Raw genomic sequence first — 20,830 nt, forward strand, 5'->3', positions numbered from 1 at the left:
ACCCTCCTGGGCGGTCAGGGCACACGAACACCTAATGTTGTGAATGTGGAGTCACGGAAAGATCCCACCCAGCCTCCGTCAGCGTCTAGCTGGACAGTTAGACCTGCACTGTTGCTGTGTTACTCCGCCTCCATTGTTAAAATGGCCAATCTCGAAGCTTCCGTTTTTATCAAATTTTTTTGAGAAAGCCGTCTTTCTCCAAATACAGGCTTGCTTAATTGCAAATAATATCACTGACAAATACCAGTCTGGCTTTAAGCCACACCATAGCACTGAAACGGCCCTGCTAAGAGTCTATAATGATCTTCTTGTATTTGCTGACTCTGGTCGCCCTGCCGTTTTAGTTTTATTAGATCTGTCTTCAGCCTTTGACATGGTTGATCATAATATACTCTTGAGGAGACTAAAGCATGTTGTAGGCATCAAGGGTTCTGCCCTTAACTGGTTTAACTCTTACCTCACAGATAGATCCTTCTCTGTTGTGATAGGAGGATACTCTTCCTCTGTTGCCCCTCTCTGTTGTGGTGTGCCCCAGGGGTCTGTATTGGGCCCTCTATTATTCTCTTTGTATATGCTACCCTTGGGCTCCATATTTGAAAAATACAATATTTCTTATCACTTTTACGCTGATGACATTCAAATCTATTGTCAACTGACTGATGACTTGGCAGCATCACTGAACTCCCTGTACGATTGCCTGAGAGAGGTTAAAGATTGGCTGTCAGAAAATTTTCTCGTTTTAAATTTAAATGAAACTGAAGTTATGGTGTTCGACAACCATATTCCTCAAGACCAGCTTGTTGCCCTGCTGGGGCCCCTAGCTAACTCTCTCTCCGATTCTATGCGTAACCTGGGTGTCTATTTGGATAGCTCCTTTAAGCTCGATAAACAAGTATCATCTGTAGTTAAATCTAGTTTTTTTCAACTGCGCCAGATTTCTAAAGCTAAGCATTATATACCACACAGGGACCTGGAAAAACGTATCCATGCTTTTGTGTCCTCCAGGTTAGATTATTGTAATTCTCTCTACTGTGATCTCCAAGCCTTCTCTCTTCGAAGGCTGCAACTCGTTCAGAATGCTGCGGCTCGCCTTCTTGCTGGCACTAGAAAATTTGACCCTATTACTCCGGCTCTTGTTGATCTACACTGGTTACCAATCAAATATCGCATTGAGTTTAAAATCTTGCTACTCACTTTTAAAATCCTGAATAACATTGCGCCCAGCTACCTCACTGACCTCCTCAATTTGTACACTCCTTGTCGTGCATTAAGATCATCAGGTCAGTTACTCCTGGCCCAACCTAAGTTTAGACTGAAGACCAGAGGCGATCGTGCCTTTGCTTCAGCTGCACCCCACCTTTGGAATAGCCTCCCTGCTTCTATTCGAGCCTCGGACTCTATCCAGTCCTTTAAATCAAGATTAAAAGCATATCTATTTGACTTGGCTTTCCCGACCAGTTAATACCCTTTTAAATCTTTTAATTTCTAAACTTTTAAATCTTTTATTAAATGTATTATTTTTTATCAATTTTACTGCTGTTTTTGTCCTCGTAGCATATTTTGTATTTATCTAACTCTCCTGGTCTTTTAGTGCCTCTATCCTGTCTGTGCTTGTGCCCGATTTGTATCCTGTTTTTGACTTATGTTGACTCTCCATATTACTGTGAAGCACTTTGGTGTGCCTTCGGGTTTTTAAATGTGCTATATAAATAAAATTGTATTGTATTGTATTGTATTAAAATGAGTTGGCTGCAACTTTGCTCACAAAGCACTGCGTCAACAGAAGGTTGGTGTTTTTGAAGTGTTTTAAGCTGTAACCTACAGCTGAATTAGGTGAACTGAACTTTTAAGGGTCACTTCACTCAAAATAAAAATCTGGATTTCCTTAGAAATTTCCACTCCCCCAGTCAGGAGGGACTACATTAAAAGTGTGCATTAGAATGAGTGATACGACACACTGACAGGATATAAGGTGAGTATTCAAATCACAGACACAAGTATGACAGTGAAACAGAAGCTTTATTCAGGGCAGACACATTTCATTGGTTCTCAGATTGCTGTATGATGTCTTTCAGTTTGGCAGATAAACACAAACTTTATCTTAATTTCATTCATGTGAGTTTAACACACAGATTTGGACTCTGAGAAATGCTTCACTGTTGTTCAGAGGTTCACACATCATCAGCTGCTGCTCAAAGAAACATGAACAGCAGAAAATCTCATGAAGTGAACATGAGCTCGGACACTGACTTTGATTGTTTGAAGGGAACAATGTTCAGAGGAGGTTCAAACCAATCAGAGCCTACTCTGGTGTTTTTCTAACCGCCTGTGTTTACATGAAATCAGCTTTAGTCTTAGTGACGGTGAGCACATCAGCCACAAACATGTGATCCAAACAGATTGAGGCACTGAGAATGGAGCAGTGGATTAAAGTGTTAGTCGCATTCAGAAATGTGGTTTTGGTTTCTTAGATACTTTGAGTCTGAGGAAAAAGATGATTTACCGAATGTTTCAGTGTCATTTTAGAGAAGAAGCTCATGTCACTTCATGAAGTCTGTTCTGCTGTTTCAGTTCTTGTTTCGCCTCCTCTTGCCTGTCACTGTTGATTTATTTTTCTGTGTCCCTGCTTCTTTCTCTAATTCTATGGCATAATCATTTATGTCATTCTCACAGTGAAGCCCATAGTATGGATAATTACACTGGCAAATTCCAAGGAACATGTCTTTCATTTTCACACATTTTCCTCTGCCTTTTATTTGCCCACAGTCCTGCTTGGCACACGGATCTTTTTCCATCATTTCTTCGTCACTTTTGATCAGAACAACAAACTTTCCATGCTTGACCCCTGGAGATTTCTCACACTCCCCTGTGTAAATGTAAGGAGTCTGATCTGAAGGGTTTTCAGGAGCAGCATTGACTTCATCTTCATCATCAGCTTGGTCTTTAACGTTAGCTTTACGGTTACCTTCCTTTTTCTTGATGCTTTGGTGAGCTTTTTTAATATAGGCGTGGACTGCTGTGTAAGTCTGAGACATTGGAATTCCTGCCACCTTTTCCCCACATGTGCGGAGTGTCTCTTCCACCTTGTAACACAAAACTTTCTTTTTAATACACTTCTCAATGGCTGTGCTGACCTCCTGTACTTTGCTTTGAGTCCCTTTCACCTGTCTGGATACGGCCACAGTAATGCGCTCTGTTGACACATCCTGGAATCCTGTCAGCACGTGTTTGTTCAGGGTTTTAATTGTTTTATGTCTGGATTTTTTGGTTATAAATCCAACAACCATCCAGTCATACCTGTCATATGTCTTCTGCAGAAAATCCCAGACTTCCTGTGCCAAATCATCACGCTTTTTAGATTTATCAATAAGTGGTTTCACGTCCTGTTTAACATAAGTCATACTGCTATCAATGCATTGTTTTTGGATTTCAAACATTGCTGTCATTGCTTCATATACATTCTTCTTCATCTCATCATTTCTCGCTTCAGACTGTATGTTCTTCAGTCTGTAGTAGAATTGATTCATCATGTTGCCCTTGAAGATAAGTGTAAGAATGAGATAAGTATATTCTATGATTTCCTTCTCGTGACATTTAACATATTCAGCCAGTTCATCCCCGAGGTTATTAACGAAGCTCTTTCCTGTTTTTTTCAGCAACTCTCCCATTTCCCGAGGAGCTTTCTCATATTTTGAGTAGGCTTCTATAAAGCTTTTTTCATGTCTTTTCCTTTCATCCTGATCTTTAGCCCCAGCGAGACTGCCCAGCAGTGTTTTGTATTCAGTCCAGGCGGTCCTAATTTTCATCTCTGGCTTAGAATAAGTTGCAGCTGCCCAGATGTTCCACTTTAGTTCCCGATGATGCTTCTCAAGCTTAAGATCGATTTTTTCAAATTCTTCCTTGATATCTTTCAGTAATGATTTGTCATTAACATGTTCGTCTATCACTATCGCTATTGTCATTAGTAAGGAAAATACAGCACCTACCACTGGCACAACACTAGCTACAGACGCAGCAGATTTAAGAATATCATGACTAGTGTTTTTTAACGCATTCCCAATGCCTGTGATTAATGTTAGACAAAGTACACCAATATTTTTGAGGTTCTGCTTATTTTTTAGTGCACTTTTAAGTTTTTCATTGCCTTGTTTTAGTTTCTCCAGAAGGGGTTTCTTGTGTTTGCTTTGGTCAGCAGACGGAGACGTGGTCACACTGGAGATGATGAAAAAGGCTGACATCATCAGCAGGAGCAGGGGACCAACAGATGCCATGTCTGAAAATACACAAGACCAAAACATCATACTTTTTAAATGTAGTCTTTTTTTTTTTTTAACTCAATTTTTATTATAATTTACAACATTGCAACTTGTACTTGTCAATGTTCACAAGTAGGACAGTTACAGGAACCGCAATGCAGAAATGTAAAATAAGAACTGCAATTAAGAAGCACAAAACAAAACTGGAAAGCAAAACAAAACCCAAGCAAACAAACAGACAGACAACAGCAAAAACAAAAAGAAAAGAAAAACAAAAACTTTATGTAATATTAAATAACATGTGACAAATCTAGCCATAAATGAACAAAACGAAACAGACCTATGCTAAATTATTGAAACAGTAAAGCATGTACGGGTCGCCAACGCTCAGTAAACAACTCTCTTTGAATCCGCAGAGCGTATGTTATTTCCTCCATCTGGTAAATGTCTCTTACTTTATCAAGCCACATATTATATGAAGGTGGGTCAAGATTCAGCCATTTAATAGTAATACACTTTAGTGCTGCTGTAAGCAAGATTCTTAAGAGATACTTTTTATCGTTTCCCGCAAAACCATTAGGTAATACTCCTAAAATGGCTAGCTGTTGGTCTTTCGTTAATGGTTGTTGGAAAACTGTATTGAGAACTTTAAATATGTCATTCCAGAATGAGCAGAGTTTTGGGCATGACCAGAATATATGTGAATGGGTTCCTAAATAAGTACCACAATTTCGCCAGCAGGTGTCAGGATTTGTAGGCTTCATTTTGGCCATTATCTCTGGGGTTCTAAAATATCGCATGACCACCTTCCATTTAAATTCTCTCCACAGCCCAGAATTAGTCACAAGATGGGCTTCGCCGAACACCTCTTCCCAGGTGTCGTCTGAGATTTGAGTGCCAGTCTCAGCTTCCCGCTTTGCCTTAATATCCAAAGTTGCATTTGTATTGAAACTCATAAATGCGTTATAAAAATTACTGATTAATTTTGGGGAGGAATTACTTTGAAATATTTTTAGAAATATTCCCTCAATGGGTGAGGGCTCCAAAACTTGCCTCCATTCTTTATGTTTTGTCAAAAAGCTTCTTAGCTGCAGAAATCTAAAAAAGTCAGAAGAAGGAAGCCGAAACTGACCTCTCAACTGTTCAAATGAGCTCAGGTGCCCATTCCTCACAACATGACACAGTTTCTAAAGCCCGCTATTTGACCATGCTCTGAAGCCAGGGTCTTCCACAATAGGAGAAAAACCCTGCAGGGAGGAGAAGCTTGATAAAATTGAAATTTCTTTTGGAAGACCAAATGATTGCTTGATTCTACGCCAAATCTTCAGTGTGACCCTTGTCCATTCCCCCATACGCAAATTTTTAATTGAAATGTTAGAAAAAAGCAGGGATTCCAATGATCTTTCGCACATTGTCTTGTCAATGTTTAGCCACTGAGTTTCAGATAAATCCCGCACCCATACAGTCAGGGGTCTCATCTGAGCTGCCCAGAAATAATATTTCAGATTTGGAACAGCCAATCCCCCCTGCAGTTTTGACAGTTTTAATGTTTGGAACTTGATCCTTGGGCGTTTGCCTTGCCATATAAATTTGGAAAAAAAGTTTATCTAAATTATCAAATGTAGAGTTGGGAATGTTAATAGGCAGCATTTGGAAAAGGTATAGAAGTCTTGGCAATACATTCATACGTATACTCTCGATCCGACCTAAGAAAGACAGAGGCAGGACTGTCCATCTCTCTAAATCTTTTTTTATTTTTGCAACTATAACTTCATAATTTACTTTAAACAAGTCTGATAATGAGTGAGGAATCTGAATTCTTAAATACTTGATCCCTTCGTTTGGCCATTTAAAGCCACATCGCTCCTTGAATGTTTGTGAAATGTTTCCTCCTATATCCATTGCCAATGTTTTGTCAATATTAACTTTGTAACCAGAGAGGTGACCGTATGTACTAATAATTTCTTTTAAATGAGGTACACTGACTGCAGGATTTGAAATGTATAAAAGTACATCGTCTGCATAGATGGACAATTTATGCTGTTCTCCATTAATTGAAAGGCCCTGAATTTCATGTTCATCTCTAATCAACTGCGCCAGAGGCTCAATACTTATATCGAACAGCAGGGGCGACAGTGGGCATCCTTGTCTACACCCACGTTCCAGTGGAAATCTGGCTGATATAGATCCATTTACCCGTACAGCCGCCATTGGGTTGGAATAAAGAATCTGTATCCACTTAATTAAGTTTGGCCCAAATTTGAATCTTTCAAGTATATGGCCCAAGTACTGCCAGGAAACCCTGTCGAATGCTTTTTGCGCATCAAGAGACAGAATCATTGTTTCTTCTTGTTTGGTCTTGTACAAGGACATTAAGTTCAACAATCTACGAACATTGTCCCCATAGTGCCTTCCTGCAATGAACCCCGTTTGATCTGGATTTATAACCTGTGTAATAATTTTACTAACTCTTTTGGCTAAAATCGTGGTGAGAATGCACAAATCAGTATTAAGTAATGAGATTGGCCTGTATGATTGACAATTTGTGGGGTCCTTGCCCTCTTTATGGATTACGACAATTGTAGCATCATTCCAGGATGGCGCCATAGTCCCAGACTCCAGAGCGCGGTGGTAAGCCTTCAGTAATAAGGGTGCGACTTTGTCCTTAAGTTTTTTATAGAATTCGTTAATAAAACCATCACGGCCAGGACTTTTTTTAGTTTTAAGGTTTGAAATCACCTGTAAAATTTCTTGTTCCTGAATTGGTTCGTCTAACTCCTTTGCTACAGATTCTGGCAGTGTTTTTAAATTGATCTTTTCTAAGAAATCAGATAGTGTATTGTCATCTTTACATGTATCTGAATTTTTATATAATGACTCGAAAAAATTGGCAAAGCAACTTGCAATTTGATTTGGTTTGGTAATTAGGGTTTGATCTGACTTCAACTTTTGGACCATGTTACAAGTTTGCTGTTTCCTGAGTCTTATTGCCAGCAATCTACTAGCCCTGCTACCCTGTTCATAGTACTTTTGTTTAATGAATCTTAAATTGCCCTCAATTTTCTCGTTTAATAAACTATCAAGCTCACTACGTAACATTTTAAGATTGGAAAGCAAATTGGCTGTCTGTGCTTTTTTGTGTTGTTGCTCTAGGTATTTTATTTTGGCCTCCAATTCACGCCTCCTAGCCTCTTTTCTTTTTTTCCTGGCACTTGCAAATGATATTATGCGACCTCTAATGTATGCCTTGGCGCAATCCCAGAGAGTTAAAGGCGATATCTCCGGAGTTGTGTTCAACTCCAAGTAAGTATTTAGTTCAGTATGTATGAACTCACAAAACTGGCTATCATTTAGGAGTGAGGCATTTAATCGCCAAAGTTTTAGTCTTGGTGTCAATCCTAGGTCCCATGAAAGTGATAATGGTGCATGGTCAGATAGTGTAATTGGTAAGATTTCAATATTGTCAATTCTATGCTCTTCTGTTTTAGAAGTAAAAAAGAAATCTATCCTGGAGTAGGATGCATGTCTATGCGAGTAAAAAGTATAATCTCTGACTCTAGGAAACCTATTTCTCCAGACATCAATTAGTCCCAGTTCAGTTGTTACATGTTTTAGAGCTTTGCTCATTTGCGATGCATGGCTTTTAGAACTTGGTTGTTTATCCAAATAAGGTGACAAGACACAATTAAAATCCCCTCCTAGCAATAACACACCAGAACACTTTTGAAGTACTAGATTAGAAATTGTATGTATGAAATTTGGCTCATCCTCATTAGGGGCATAGATATTGATGAGGGAAACCAGTACTCCATCAATAGAGCCGTCGACCACAATGTACCTTCCATGTGGGTCTCTATATGTAGTGAGTGGGGTGAAGTTTATCTGTCTATGTACTAGGATAGCCACACCTCTTTTCCTGCTAGACTTGTGAGATGAATAAAACACTTGTTGTGCCCACGACCTTTTTAGCTTGTCATGCTCAATGTCAGATAAATGCGTCTCCTGCAAAAAAGCTATATGACAATTGAAACTTTTTAACTGGCCTAGAATTTTTTTCCTTTTGATAGGGCTGTGGAGGCCATTGACATTATAGCTTATGACTTTAAGTAAATCTATCTTGACTGTTTAGGGTTACGTTTGAAAGATATCTGAGAGGCACAAATAATTTTGCACTCCATGATGACCCAAAGTTTTGCTTAGCATAGGACAATACAGAAAGAACCATCAAACCAACAAACTAGAAACTAATATATAAACTACATTGTACAAGTTTTTTACCCACAAAAGATCCCCGGGAGAACAAGGGACCTGAACAGGGGTAACAACAGCAGGACAGAAAGTCAAAGGGACCCCGAGTGCAGCTAACTCAAGTTTAGATGTCTTCATATGCAATGATGAACTGAAGTTCGGGGAAAATTGCTGGGCGAGCAGTCTCAGAACCACTAATAAATCTCAGTGCTGTCTGCTAAAACACTATTGGAACTCAGGCCCTGCACAACGTAGTTACGACCAGGCACAGTGATGTAGCTTACTGACATAGAGAACTCTGAGTTACCTTCCACCTTGGGACAGAAGATAAGACAGTTATAGATCCCTCCCATCTGCTGGAGAGAGTATATTTTCCTTGACATAATCCATGGCTTTGGCAGCATCCACAAACTCCTTTTCAACGTTGTTGTAAGAGACACGGAATCTGGCAGGGTAGAGGATGCCAAAGCGGACTCCCGGTCTATCGTGGAGTATCTTCCTCATGTCAGTGAAAGCCGCCCTGGCTTTCGCCACGCTGGCCGTGTAGTCGGGGAATATGGCAATTGGGTTTCCTTTGAAGTGTAGTTTTCCTCTGCGCTCTCTCCTGAGGATGTCCGCCGCGTCTCCTTCGCTGTTTAATTTAGCAATGATAGGGCGTGGAATGTCCCCGGGTCTCTGTTGAGTCAGGCTACGATGAGATCTTTCCACGCGGACTTCTCTGTCAAGCTGAAACACCTCTTTGAGGAGCGCAGAGACCGCCGCCGGTGAGCTGGAGCCCTGAGTTTCAGTCACACCGATAATCCGGATGTTTCCCCTTCTCATACGTCCCTCGAGGTCTTCACATTTGTGTTTAAGGGCTTCCACTTCTTTTGTGAGGGAATCCATCGTGTCTTGTACGGCCACCATTTCGTCAGACCAATTCGACAGACCTGCTTCTACAGATTTTACGTTAGCTCTCACCTGGTCCAGCTCGGCTCGAATAGCGGTAGTGTTGCTATTGATTTCTGCCTTCACGTCTTGGATATCCCTTTTCAACGAATCAAAGCTGACAGCCAGAGCAGACCTGACTTCCTGCTGGATGACGGCGGCGATATCTTGTCGCAAGGAGGTAAGAATATCCGTCTTGAGGTCTGCCACATCCATTTTAGCTATCGGTGCCGAATTCGGTGTTTGGCTAGCGGTGTTGTCACAACTTTTGCCCACGGCTGCACTGGTCTTAGCTGTCGACGAAGCCTCGTATTTGTATTTCCGCAGATTTGCCGCCATAAAAGCGACTTTCTTGGATTTAAATCCGTAGGAACTTTGTTTAAAAGTTTAAGATTGTCTTTGAAAGCAGATTGGTAACTTAAGTGCCTATTTTTGATGCAAATTAAGCTGAAATGTGCAGAGGCTCTGAAGTAAGCGCATTCACTCCATCGCGCTCGCTAGCGCCCCCAATGTAGTCATTTATTAGAGCTTTTGTTATCTTAACATAAAACAGTCATGCTCTTAATTGAAATGACCCTCCATGCACTCAAGATTAAAGTACTAACATTAAAGTCTGATCAAAGTCTGCTATAGTCTGGAATCTACTTTGTCTACATTGCTGTTAAACTTGTTATGTACTGCTTTTTAAGGGAGCTTTCTATATTCAGAATTAGCTAAATTTGTATTTAAATTTTCACCATTAGGTGGCAGTGTTTGACAGGAATGTGTTACTGTAGAAAGAAACAAGAAAAGCAGTATTTGGGCTGAGATCAGACGTCTTTGTCAGCTGGAGCCTTTCTGAGTTTGTGTTCTACGGTTGTAAAAGACAAGCTTGTTATGCTAACTGGTGCCTTCAAATCGGCTGTAGCCATGAACATGAGAGCAAAAAAAAAAGTTTATAGATTTTCAGAGCCTCCAGACAACAGTTCAATAGGTTTAAAGTGCTGACCACAGACAACTGTTTGTATTGTGAGGTGCTGCAGTAACAGGTAACCTTTAATAAAAAGCAAACGGGTCTGGAGTCGAGTGACTTAGTGTTTAAGTTTTGTTTATTCAGTGTTCTGGGATTTTCTGGGCTTTTCATGGTTTTGTCTTTTGTATTTCATAATCATTATTTATTCTTTAGCACCTCTGTGATTTTTCAGCATTTAGGTTTTGTGCCTCGTGTTGTGTCTTGTGTCCCTGGTTCGATGTTCATGTTATTTCCTGTTTTACTTTGACAGTCCTGTGTCCTCTGTCAGTGTGTCTAGTTTTGCGTCCCCCTTGTCTCGTTATGTCTAATTCAGTGGTTCCCAAACTTTTGCTGGGTGTCAGGTTTTAGTTAACGGACTCAGGCACAGACCGGGACTCTTTGCAGGGTTTACAATTTATTTACACAACGACACCAGGTGATGCTATTTACAATGTGCTGGAGGGGAGGGGAGGGGGGTCCAGGGCTCCGGGGTATGTGAGGGGAAAGACGGGAATCAGACGCCCTCCAAAGGCTCTCTCTCTTCACTCCCCACACTGGGGGAACACAAAGCCACTCACTCGCCCACGGGATGACGGGCAGGCAGGGAAAGGTCCGGGACAGATCTGTACACAGAAACTTTAGAGGCAAACAGACGGAAAGAACTCACGGATTCTGATTCAGAAACTACTGAGCGACTGACGCTGATAGCTCAACGATCCAGCGACGAGTGACACAGTGCTGCTGTCTTAAATCGGCCTTGTGATCATCCCGATAGGCAGCAGGTGCGTGGGCCAGGGGCGGGAGCCCATAATGAGCACCGCCCCGGCAGGTGAGAGAGAGAGAGAGAAAGAGAAAAAATATGTAGCCTAATACAGGGTCAGCAGGTGAGGCACAGGGACCATGACACTGGGCCCCCTTTTGTTTTACATGAAAAATGTTCGCGCCCCCCACCCCCGCGCGTGCACGCACTAACACATCCTCCAACCACACAAACCCATATTTTGCTCCATTGCGGTTATTTCACACCTCAAACATTTAGTAAATAATTAAGCAAATACAAGGGCAGCACGGTGGCACGGTGGTTAGCACTGCTGCCGCACAGCAAGAAGGTCCTGAGTTCAATTCCACCATCAGGCCGGGGTCTTTCTGTGTGGAGTTTGCATGTCCTCCCCGTGTTTGCGTGGGTTCCCTCCGGGTACTCTGGCTTCCTCCCACCGTCCAAAGACATGCAACTTGTGGGGATAGGTTAATTGGATAATCCAAATTGCCACTAGGTGTGAATGTGTGAGTGTGAATGGTTGTCTGTCCCTGTGTGTTAGCCCTGCGACAGACTGGCGACCTGTCCAGGGTGTACCCTGCCTCTCGCCCTATGACAGCTGGGATAGGCTCCAGCGCCCCCTGCGACCCTGAAAAGGAGAAGCGGAAGCGAATGGATGGATGGATGGATTAAGCAAATACAAGTAATCTGCAATAAATGACAGGTAGTAATAAAATAAACTACTAACTCTACGCTACGTCCACACCTATACGGGTATTTTTGAAAACGCAGCTGTTTCGTCCACACGATTTTTTAAAACCCTTTTTTTGCGTTTACGTGTGAACGAGGAATACAGAGTTTGTCACGCAACGTCAATGGTGTGTGTGTAACAGGGTCATAAATCTCATTGTTATAATTACACAAAATATGTTCTAAATCCCCAAACTGCTCCTTTTATACCTGACTTTTAGGACCTCCAAGCCTGTAGTTATGTTCATTATCAGTTAGAGCCCCTCCTCATTATTTTCTTCTTCTTCTTCTTTGGTGCAATCCTATAAATACAGTGTACCCCTTTTGCCTCTTCCCTTTTCTACAATTCCCCTGTGGGAGAGGTGGGTGTCATTTCTTTCCAACACCTTAAAACAGGGGGGAGGAGCTGGAGTGGGCAAATTATTTACTTGGAGGTCTTTCTTTCTTTTACTTTTTTTTATCAGACACAACGCAGAATCACACCGGTCACACTTGGTGCCGTGACCCGTCACATCGCCAATCCGCGATCTACTCCTCCTTCTGCTACCGCTGTTTTCCCGCCTCCTCTCTGCAGCTGTGTGCCAGGGTCCTGTGCCCTGCGCTTTGACTCACAGGTTTTTATACCGCATGTGTGGTCGATGCCCCGCAATTTGGCTTGCAGGCATCTCTGTCACGTGTGAACTTAAAGGGCAAATACGTAGGTGATCATTTCTGTCACTGTTTCATATTGTTGCCTCAAATTATACAGGCACGGATTGTAATTTATTTTTTTTCTATTGATATTGGCTTTTACAGCCTGTTTTAATTGAGAGGAGAAAACAAACTTTTTGTTTTATTTTCTATGGTGTTTTGATTCTTTGATGTTTCCCCCCCCCCCCCCCACATTTCATTGTTTTGTGAAGTTTTGCATAATTGTGTGTGGGGGTTAGGCTCGTTTTTTTGCTGTTAACCCTTTAGAGCCGGTCGGAGCGGGCACGCTCTGTTTTACGTAACTATTTTTAAATCCCGGTAGCTCTGCAACCACATAAGCTAGCGCAATAATTTTTTTTTGCATATGAAACCGGAGGAGTTGTACTTACATCTTATGCCATCAGCTTGTCCTAGGTCACGGTTTCCTTCCACATAAAGCTTTGCAAAAACTGCATAAAAAGCACTTGCAGGAACAAAAACAATATTCCAGAAACACGTTTTGCCGATCCGATCAGCTGTTCATAACACTTCCTACTTTGGAATAGACATCAGCGCGAACTTTTGCATGTCCGCCATTACCTGATGGAAACCGGAAGTGACGTCATTTTCGCGGAAATGTAGTCTTTTTTACCATCAGGGCCTCAGGGCTTATACTGGTGTTTTTAAGAGTTATGTTTGACTTTATGACTTTCTGTGTTGTTTCTGGGATGCTTAGGACTCATATTGCACTGCTGGAAATAGTTTATTTTGATGCAGATGCTGCTTTTTTGCAAATTTGCAGTATAATATTTATTTTCGTTTTTCCTGCATTGTATAAAAATTGGTGTATTTCAAAAATAAAACCATGAAGACACTCAAAATAAATTTCCTGTGGTAGGAAACTATTTTGTGCAACTTTTTTGTATTTACAGTTTTGAGGGATAACCCTCTTAAATTAAATCTTAAAGTTTTTTGCAGTTTATTGCACTTTTTTGCAATTTATGTAATTACTATGCACTTACTGCAGACATATTATTAAAATCTGGGCTATAATTGTTGCATTGATGTATAGCAACTTGAAATGCTCCCAAAAATGGCACCACACCATGTAAAAATATAATATAAGCTCTGGCGGACTTGGTTCTATGGTAGGTCTTAAAGGGTTAAACAGTGATATCTCACTTGGGCCAACATGTTAGGTGAGAAAACTGCAGAAAGCGCTATGCCTGATCTGTTCTCTGCGGGGAGTAATATGACCTTTGGTTTGGGGAGGAGGTCATCAGATTGCTCCAAAGTGTTTTGGGAGGGGTAGGCCAGTAGTCCCTGGTATTGGTGCCCACACTGGAGACCAGTCAGTGATGCACTCACCATAAATGCCAGCAGCTAGCTCCACACCAGCTGCTTGCGAACGCCAAACACACACCCAGGCTGTCACTAGTGACATCTTGAGCAGCTTGATTACTGACTTAGCAAAGCAAATTGGGGAAAATATCACGTCCTCTCTTAACTCTATGCACCAGCCAGCCCCCACCCAGCCACAGTCACCCCAGAATGTGCCCTCGAGCTGCAATGACCAGTCCCAGCTGAAGGTTGTTGTTCAGTCAGACACCAAAGCTCCACCATACTTCAAGGGTGACAACACAGATCTATTTCCCATCTGCACAGAATCAGCTGTGACACAGATGAAGAAATGTTTGCCATATTAATGTCTAGACTGACTGGCAAAGCCAGAGATGTGGTCAAGGTGTCACTTCGTTGCCACCCTGAGTTGAATCGGAATGATCTTATTACTGCTGTGTTTGACATACTGAGGTGTAACTTCAGCGACTTGACATATTCCAGCCTGCCCATGAAAGACTTCTACAGTACTGTGCCACGTCCAGGTGAGAACGCCATGGATTACTGGATCCGGTTGAACAAGTCTATTGATGCTGCTGATGAGTGTCTCTGCAGGCGCGGCAAGCTGGTAGAGGACCTCAGTAGTGAGGTTGTTTCGATGTTCATTAATCACTGTCCTGACCACAGTCTTGCGTTGTCTTTTCAACTGAAGGCTCCTGAGGAGTGGACTGCAGCTGAGGTTCAGAGCCGTCTGGACAACTGTGTGAGGAAAATGAGACAGTCTAGTGTTTTGTCTCATAATACAGCAAGTCTGTCCATCCCACATCAGAGCCCTGTTGCTGTTAACAGCCAGCCCCACTCCAGCGGTGATCAAGCAGTCCCAGTAACAGATGAGCCAGCCTCGTACCCTATGCCCTCTGTTCCCTCTGCAGCCACATGTCAGCCTCTCTCTTCTGATGGCATGGTAAGTGTGCAGCAGCCCTCTGCTTGTCCTCCTTTGACTCTACATGTCATGCCCCCATCTTTGCCAGTTTCCGGCCCTCCTCCAGCTGAGCCAGGTGTTCAACAGATGGTAGCACTGTTTGACAAGGTTCTGTCCATGTGTACTGCATCACTAGACACTGGTCCTAGGTGCCCACAACCCACAGGTCATTCCCATGGGCACCGCAGTGCTCATCGTGTTTCGTGCAGAGTGTGTGGCTCACATGAACACACAACCCATGTGCATTGTAGGCTGTTCAAGCTATGCCACAGCTGCTTTGACCCTGGACACATGAGGCGTGAAAACCATGGTGGTTTTCTATTGATACAGTCTTAGTTCAAGCAGTAGGATCAAAGCCATTCCTTTGATCCTGACCACCTCTCCAACCACTTCTATTTGACCAGGGAGGTAAGTTCGATCTTGTTGGTCGCTACTTATATACCTCCATCTAGCAACAACAGCGATAGAAATGCGGCGCTGAATGAACTATATCAGGCCATCAGTGAGCAACAAACAGCACACCCAGACGGTTTCATCATCCTCGCAGGGGACTTTAATCATGCTGATCTTAAAACTGTTCTCCCAAAGTTTCATCAGCATGTACATTTTCCAACAAGGGGAGACAACATATTGGACTTGGTCTACACACAGGAAAATGGAGCATACAAAGCCATCCCCCTCCCCCATATCGGCACCTCTGATCACCTCACTGTTATGCTAATGCCAGCATACAGACAGAGAGTGAAGGTCATCAAACCTGTTATGAAAGAGGTAAGAGTGTGGCCACAGGAGGCCACCTCTGCTCTTCAAGACTGCTTTGGGTCAACTGATTGGGAGATATTCAAGGAAGCAGCCACCTACAATAACATCATAGACATCGAGGAGTACACAGACACGGTGAGCTCATACATCACCAAATGCATTGATGATGTAACACAAGTGAAAAGTATCACAACTCGAGCCAACCGGAAGCCATGGCTAACAGGAGATGTCCACCTGCTGCTGAAGGCCAGAGACAAGGCCTTCAGAGCTGGGGATGAAATAGGCCTGAGAACAGCGAGAGCCAACCTGTCCCGTGGCATCAGGAAAGCGAAACAGGACTACACACACAAGATAACCTCCCACTTCAATGATAGCAAGGATGCAAGAAGCCTATGGCAAGGCATCATGGCTATTACAGACTACAAGCCTGCAGCGCGTAGCTGTGAGAGCGACACCACTCTGCTCAACAACCTGAACAGCTTCTTTGCACGATTTGAAGCACAGAACAACACACGCCCACAGAAAACACCACCACCTCCACACGACCAGCCTCTGTGCCTGTCTGCTGCCAGCATGAAGAGGACACTCATCACCATCAACGCCCGGAAAGCAGCGGGTCCAGATAACATCCCTGGTAGAGTGCTGAAAGACTGCGCAGAGGAGCTGAAAAATGTCTTCACAGACATCTCTAACACTTCCCTGAGGCAATCCACTGTCCCATCATGCTTCAAGACTGCCACCATCATACCTGTGCCAAAGAAACCATCCCCAGCCTGTTTCAATGACTACCGCCCCGTGGCACTGACACCCATTATAATGAAGTGCTTTGAACGACTAGTCATGTCACACATCAAATCCACCTTACCTCCCACCCTGGACCCATACCAGTTCGCATACAGAGCGAAACGATCCACAGAGGATGCAATCTGCTCTGCCCTCCACCCAGCCCTAACTCATCTGGACAAGAAAGACTCATATGTGAGAATGCTGTTCATAGACTTTAGCTCAGCATTCAACACCATAATACCACAACAACTCATCTGTAAACTGGACAGACTGGGCCTCAGCACCTCCCTCTGCAACTGGCTGCTGGATTTCCTCAGCCAGAGGCCTCAAGCGGTGCGTGTGGGCAACAAGGTCTCAAACAGCATCACCCTGAGCACGGGGGCTCCACAAGGCTGTGTGCTCAGTCCTCTGCTCTTCACCCTGCTGACACTGCACACCAACCTACAGCTCCAACCACTTTGTGAAGTTTGCGGACGACACAACACTGGTGGGGCTCATCACCAAGAGCGATGAGACCCACTACAGGAAAGAGGTTGAGCTCCTGACCACGTGGTGCAGAGACAACAACCTCCTGCTAAATAATAGTAAGGCCAAGGAGATTATTGTCAACTTCCAGAGAGGCCACACCTGTCACCCCCCACTGACCATCGACGGCGCTGCGGTGGAGAGGGTGAGCAGCACCAAGTTCCTGGGGGTGCACATCAGTGAGGACCTCTCCTGGACCACCAACACAGCATCACTGGCCAAGAAAGCACAACAGCGCCTCTACTTCCTGCGCAAACTCAAGCGGGCAAGTGCTCCACCACCCATCCTGACTACATTCTACAGAGGAACTATTGAAAGTATCCTCTCCAGCTGCATCACTGTGTGGGGCGGTAGCTGCACTGACTATAACAGGAAAGCTCTACAACGCATTGTGAGAACAGCTGAGAGGATAGTTGGTGTACCACTCCCCTCCCTGCAAGACATTTACACCACTCGCCTCACCCGCAAAGCCATCACAATTGTCAACGATGCAACCCACCCCACGCACTGTCTGTTCAGCCTCCTGCCCTCTGGAAAGAGATACAGAAGTCTCCGCTCCCGCACTACCAGGCTCACCAACAGCTTCATCCACCAGGCTGTCAGACTGCTGAACTCTCTTCCCTCCTGGCTCCCAGCCAGCAGAATCACCAGATTGGCAGAAGTGTAGGAAGACAGACTGGACTCTACCCCCCACCCCCCATCCACGCACACTCTCCAACAAGTAACACTCTCTGAACCAAGAACTGGAAAACATTCCTGAATGGAAACAACTACCTCTGCATTGCAATTGCACACACCTGCTGCTATATATTTTTAGTATTTCTTTTAGCACTATTTATATTATTATATTACCATTACTGCTGCGAACACTTTATTTTATTTATTTATGTATGTTTAGGTCTTGTCTATTTTTGTTGTGCATCTGCACTTTATTGTTTGTCAATGTCTACGCATGGGACAGTGTGAAACGTAATTTCAATTCCTTTGTATGGCAAGTACATTTGAAGAAATTGACAAATAAAGTTTTCTATTCTATTCTATCTGAAAGATCTGCTTCTTTTGATGTAAGCTTCCTGTGTTACGACCCTTTGGTCAGCAGGTGGTCTGACACACACACACACACACACACACACACACACACACACACACACACACACACACACACACACACACACACACACACACACAGACGAGGCCTCCCTTGCGCAAGTGTTTGATCGATCGACTGTCTTGTTTTCTTCATGATGAATAAGTCTCTAGAATTAGCGGGGCTTGTGGAAACACAGACCCAACAGTAATAATATTCAACATTGCTTTCAATACATTTTTCAAAAAAATGTCTCTCTGTGCAAAATGGGTTTAAAAACATGAACAGCTGTGGGATGCTGTTTGTCGGTGATTTGAACAAAGGGAACAAATCGTGGCAGGATCAGCCTGATATTATTTGTATCTCCTGTAACTTTACTGTATAAAGAGCAAACATCTCCAAAATGTCAGGAGTAGTTAGTCATTACAAGTGTTTGTGAACTAAAAATCAACAATGTGGGATATTGTTTGTCCGTGATTTGAAGAGCCCAGCGCTGCTCCTGATGAAGGGAAAACCAGTTCTGCAGGGAGACCTACCTCAGCACTTGTGCAGGTGAAGCCAAAGGGCAGATTTGCTTCACCATATTTTCTAGTTTTTGGCTTAGAATGAAGTTGGTTTGGAAACACATTCAGCGATGCTTCATCTCCTGCTTTGCGTTTCTGTGGGCGCCCCGTGATAGCAACGTCAAAGCGTTTTGTCTCCCCCCCTGCAATGGCTCTGCACCCCCTCCCCCCGGGGGCGGGCCCCACACTTTGGGAAGGTCTGGTCTAATTGATCCCAGCTGTGTTTCACTCGTGTTTCCTATTCCCTCATTACTCCTTGTATATTTAAGCCCAGTGTTTTCCTCATCGTACCTTCTCATGTGTATAAGTCTTGCTGCGTTTTTAGTTTCAAGTGTTAGCACCTCATTTCTAGTTTCCTGGTGTTTGAGTTTTCATTTCTCAGTGTTTTTGTTTCTAGTTTCCATTTTTCTAGGTTTGTTTTTGTGAGCTTATGTTTTGTAAAAATTTTCACAGCAATAAAGCTGCTGCCTTAAGTTAATCTTTTGTGTTCGAGTTCTGCATTTGTATCCACCTCCTGCCTGCCTGCCACAGCCCCAGGAATACTAGCAACCACTCTTGTGGAAGCTAATGGGGTTCCTTATAAATAAACAAATAAACATCTGGGTATGCCATTATAAGCGTTCTGAATTAGGCATGAAATCATCTATTTCCCCTCAAAAAATAAAATAAAATGAACTTAGAAATAAATAAAATGAATAAGGATCAGACATAAAATTAACTGTTTTTGCTGTCTGTCCATGTTTAGAAATATGTATTAATTTATCACAGCTGGTTGAATAAAGCTATTCATCGTCATTGTCAGCTAATATAATTTGTTCATTGTCTATTTTTAAGAGATAGGATGCAGTCAACAAACTTTTAAAATAGTGTTATGTAAAAAAAGGAAAAGACTGAGAAGTTTTAATTTTTAAAACTAGCATCTGAAAACGCAACATTTCTGATTAGTGGATGAACTGCTACATTTCCTGAGCTACAGCGACCTCATTAGAGTAATCTTTAGCATCCACTATTCTCAGTCCTTTATGCTTACGCTGACCTTTTCTACTCAAAAAGGCACATTTCAATTTTGTAAAGTAAATTTGTAAATTGTTTTGAACAGAAAATGCAGACCTGAATGAGGTTTGGACAGGTGAAGATCCTGATGCTGGGTTCAGAGAGAGGAGCTGTCAGATTGGATCGTTGTTTTCTGGACGTGATGATGGAGTCCGAGGCGGCGGTCTGGATGCTCGTGTGTGTCAGAGAGAAGCAGACATTTTTATAAGACCCTGGAAAGCCACACCTCTGCTGCGATATTCATCCATATTTACTTTGCAGGAACATCAGAGAGTTTCACCTTTGGAGTCCAGGTGAGGGAGGGCTGATACCTTTGCATGTTGTCTTTGTGTGGATTCTCTTGTCCTCCTCCAACTCTAAAGATGTGCAGGTGCATTGGTGACTCTGAACTGGTTTTAGTGTGGACTAAAAAAGGTTCCTAAAACTCCGAATGCACAAACCATCAGCCATGCTGTGTGCTTTCAGCTGAGGGAATAATCTCTGTGTGTGTGTGTGTGTGTGTGTGTGTGCATGTTTAAGTAGGTAAATGTGACAGAGTCTCCTACACTAACGGCTGCTGTGGCTCTAATGAAGCTTCTGGGGGTGTCACTTTCAGAAATTTGAATCCTGGGAGAAATTGGACTAAAGTTCTGCAGAATGACTACAAATAATCATTCTGGCCTGTAATGTAATACTACTGCAACTTGTAACACTACAGAGTAGAGTATTTATACAGTGAGAATAATCAGATTACAATAAAGACGGGAATGTAAAAAGAATATGTTACACACTGCGATATGCACAGAGCTCTGTGCTCACAGCACTTTGAGTCTTTTTCACCCTCTTTTTTTTAAATGTTTTATTTTAAAGTTTTATAATTATGACAATCATCCACATATAAAACAAAAAACAACAACAACACAAAAAAACAAACATAATACACACTGGCAATAACATGTTGGCACAGTGAAACCCTCAGATCTGCCCAGTCTGGGGGAGCTCCCCTCCATCTCTTTTCAGGTCCCATGTCATCAGGTTTTTGCTACTGTCCATGCAGCTCTTACAGTCCACCCCTGGTGATATTTCGGAAGGGTATTTCCAGTCTATTTTATGAGCTGTCTTCTGAAAACAGTGGTCACGGCCTTAGCGGCTTTCCT

General features: G+C 42.9%; 1 protein-coding gene across 1 annotated transcript; it reads right to left on the bottom strand.

Annotated features, from left to right (window-relative positions):
• Positions 1–2,036: 2,036 nt before the first annotated feature.
• On the bottom strand, positions 2,037–19,859 carry LOC146673473 (uncharacterized). The gene is made up of 2 exons (XM_085400961.1): positions 19,752–19,859; positions 2,037–4,273 (listed from the first exon to the last, which is right to left on the bottom strand). Exon 2 carries the CDS (start codon positions 4,269–4,271, stop codon positions 2,568–2,570), a length of 1,704 nt encoding a protein of 567 aa, XP_085257087.1. The 5' UTR covers positions 4,272–4,273; positions 19,752–19,859; the 3' UTR covers positions 2,037–2,567.
• Positions 19,860–20,830: the final 971 nt, after the last annotated feature.

The sequence above is a fragment of the Rhamphochromis longiceps genome, linkage group LG3 (genome assembly GCF_057381845.1).
Source record: "Rhamphochromis longiceps isolate RC_006_pf linkage group LG3, R_longiceps_female_GT1.1, whole genome shotgun sequence".
NCBI classification, from domain to species: Eukaryota; Metazoa; Chordata; class Actinopteri; order Cichliformes; family Cichlidae; genus Rhamphochromis; species Rhamphochromis longiceps.

Bases quoted from the DNA above. Each gene is read 5' to 3' on its own strand.
- LOC146673473 (XM_085400961.1), bottom strand. From the start codon at position 4,271: ATGGCATCTGTTGGTCCCCTGCTCCTGCTGATGATGTCAGCCTTTTTC.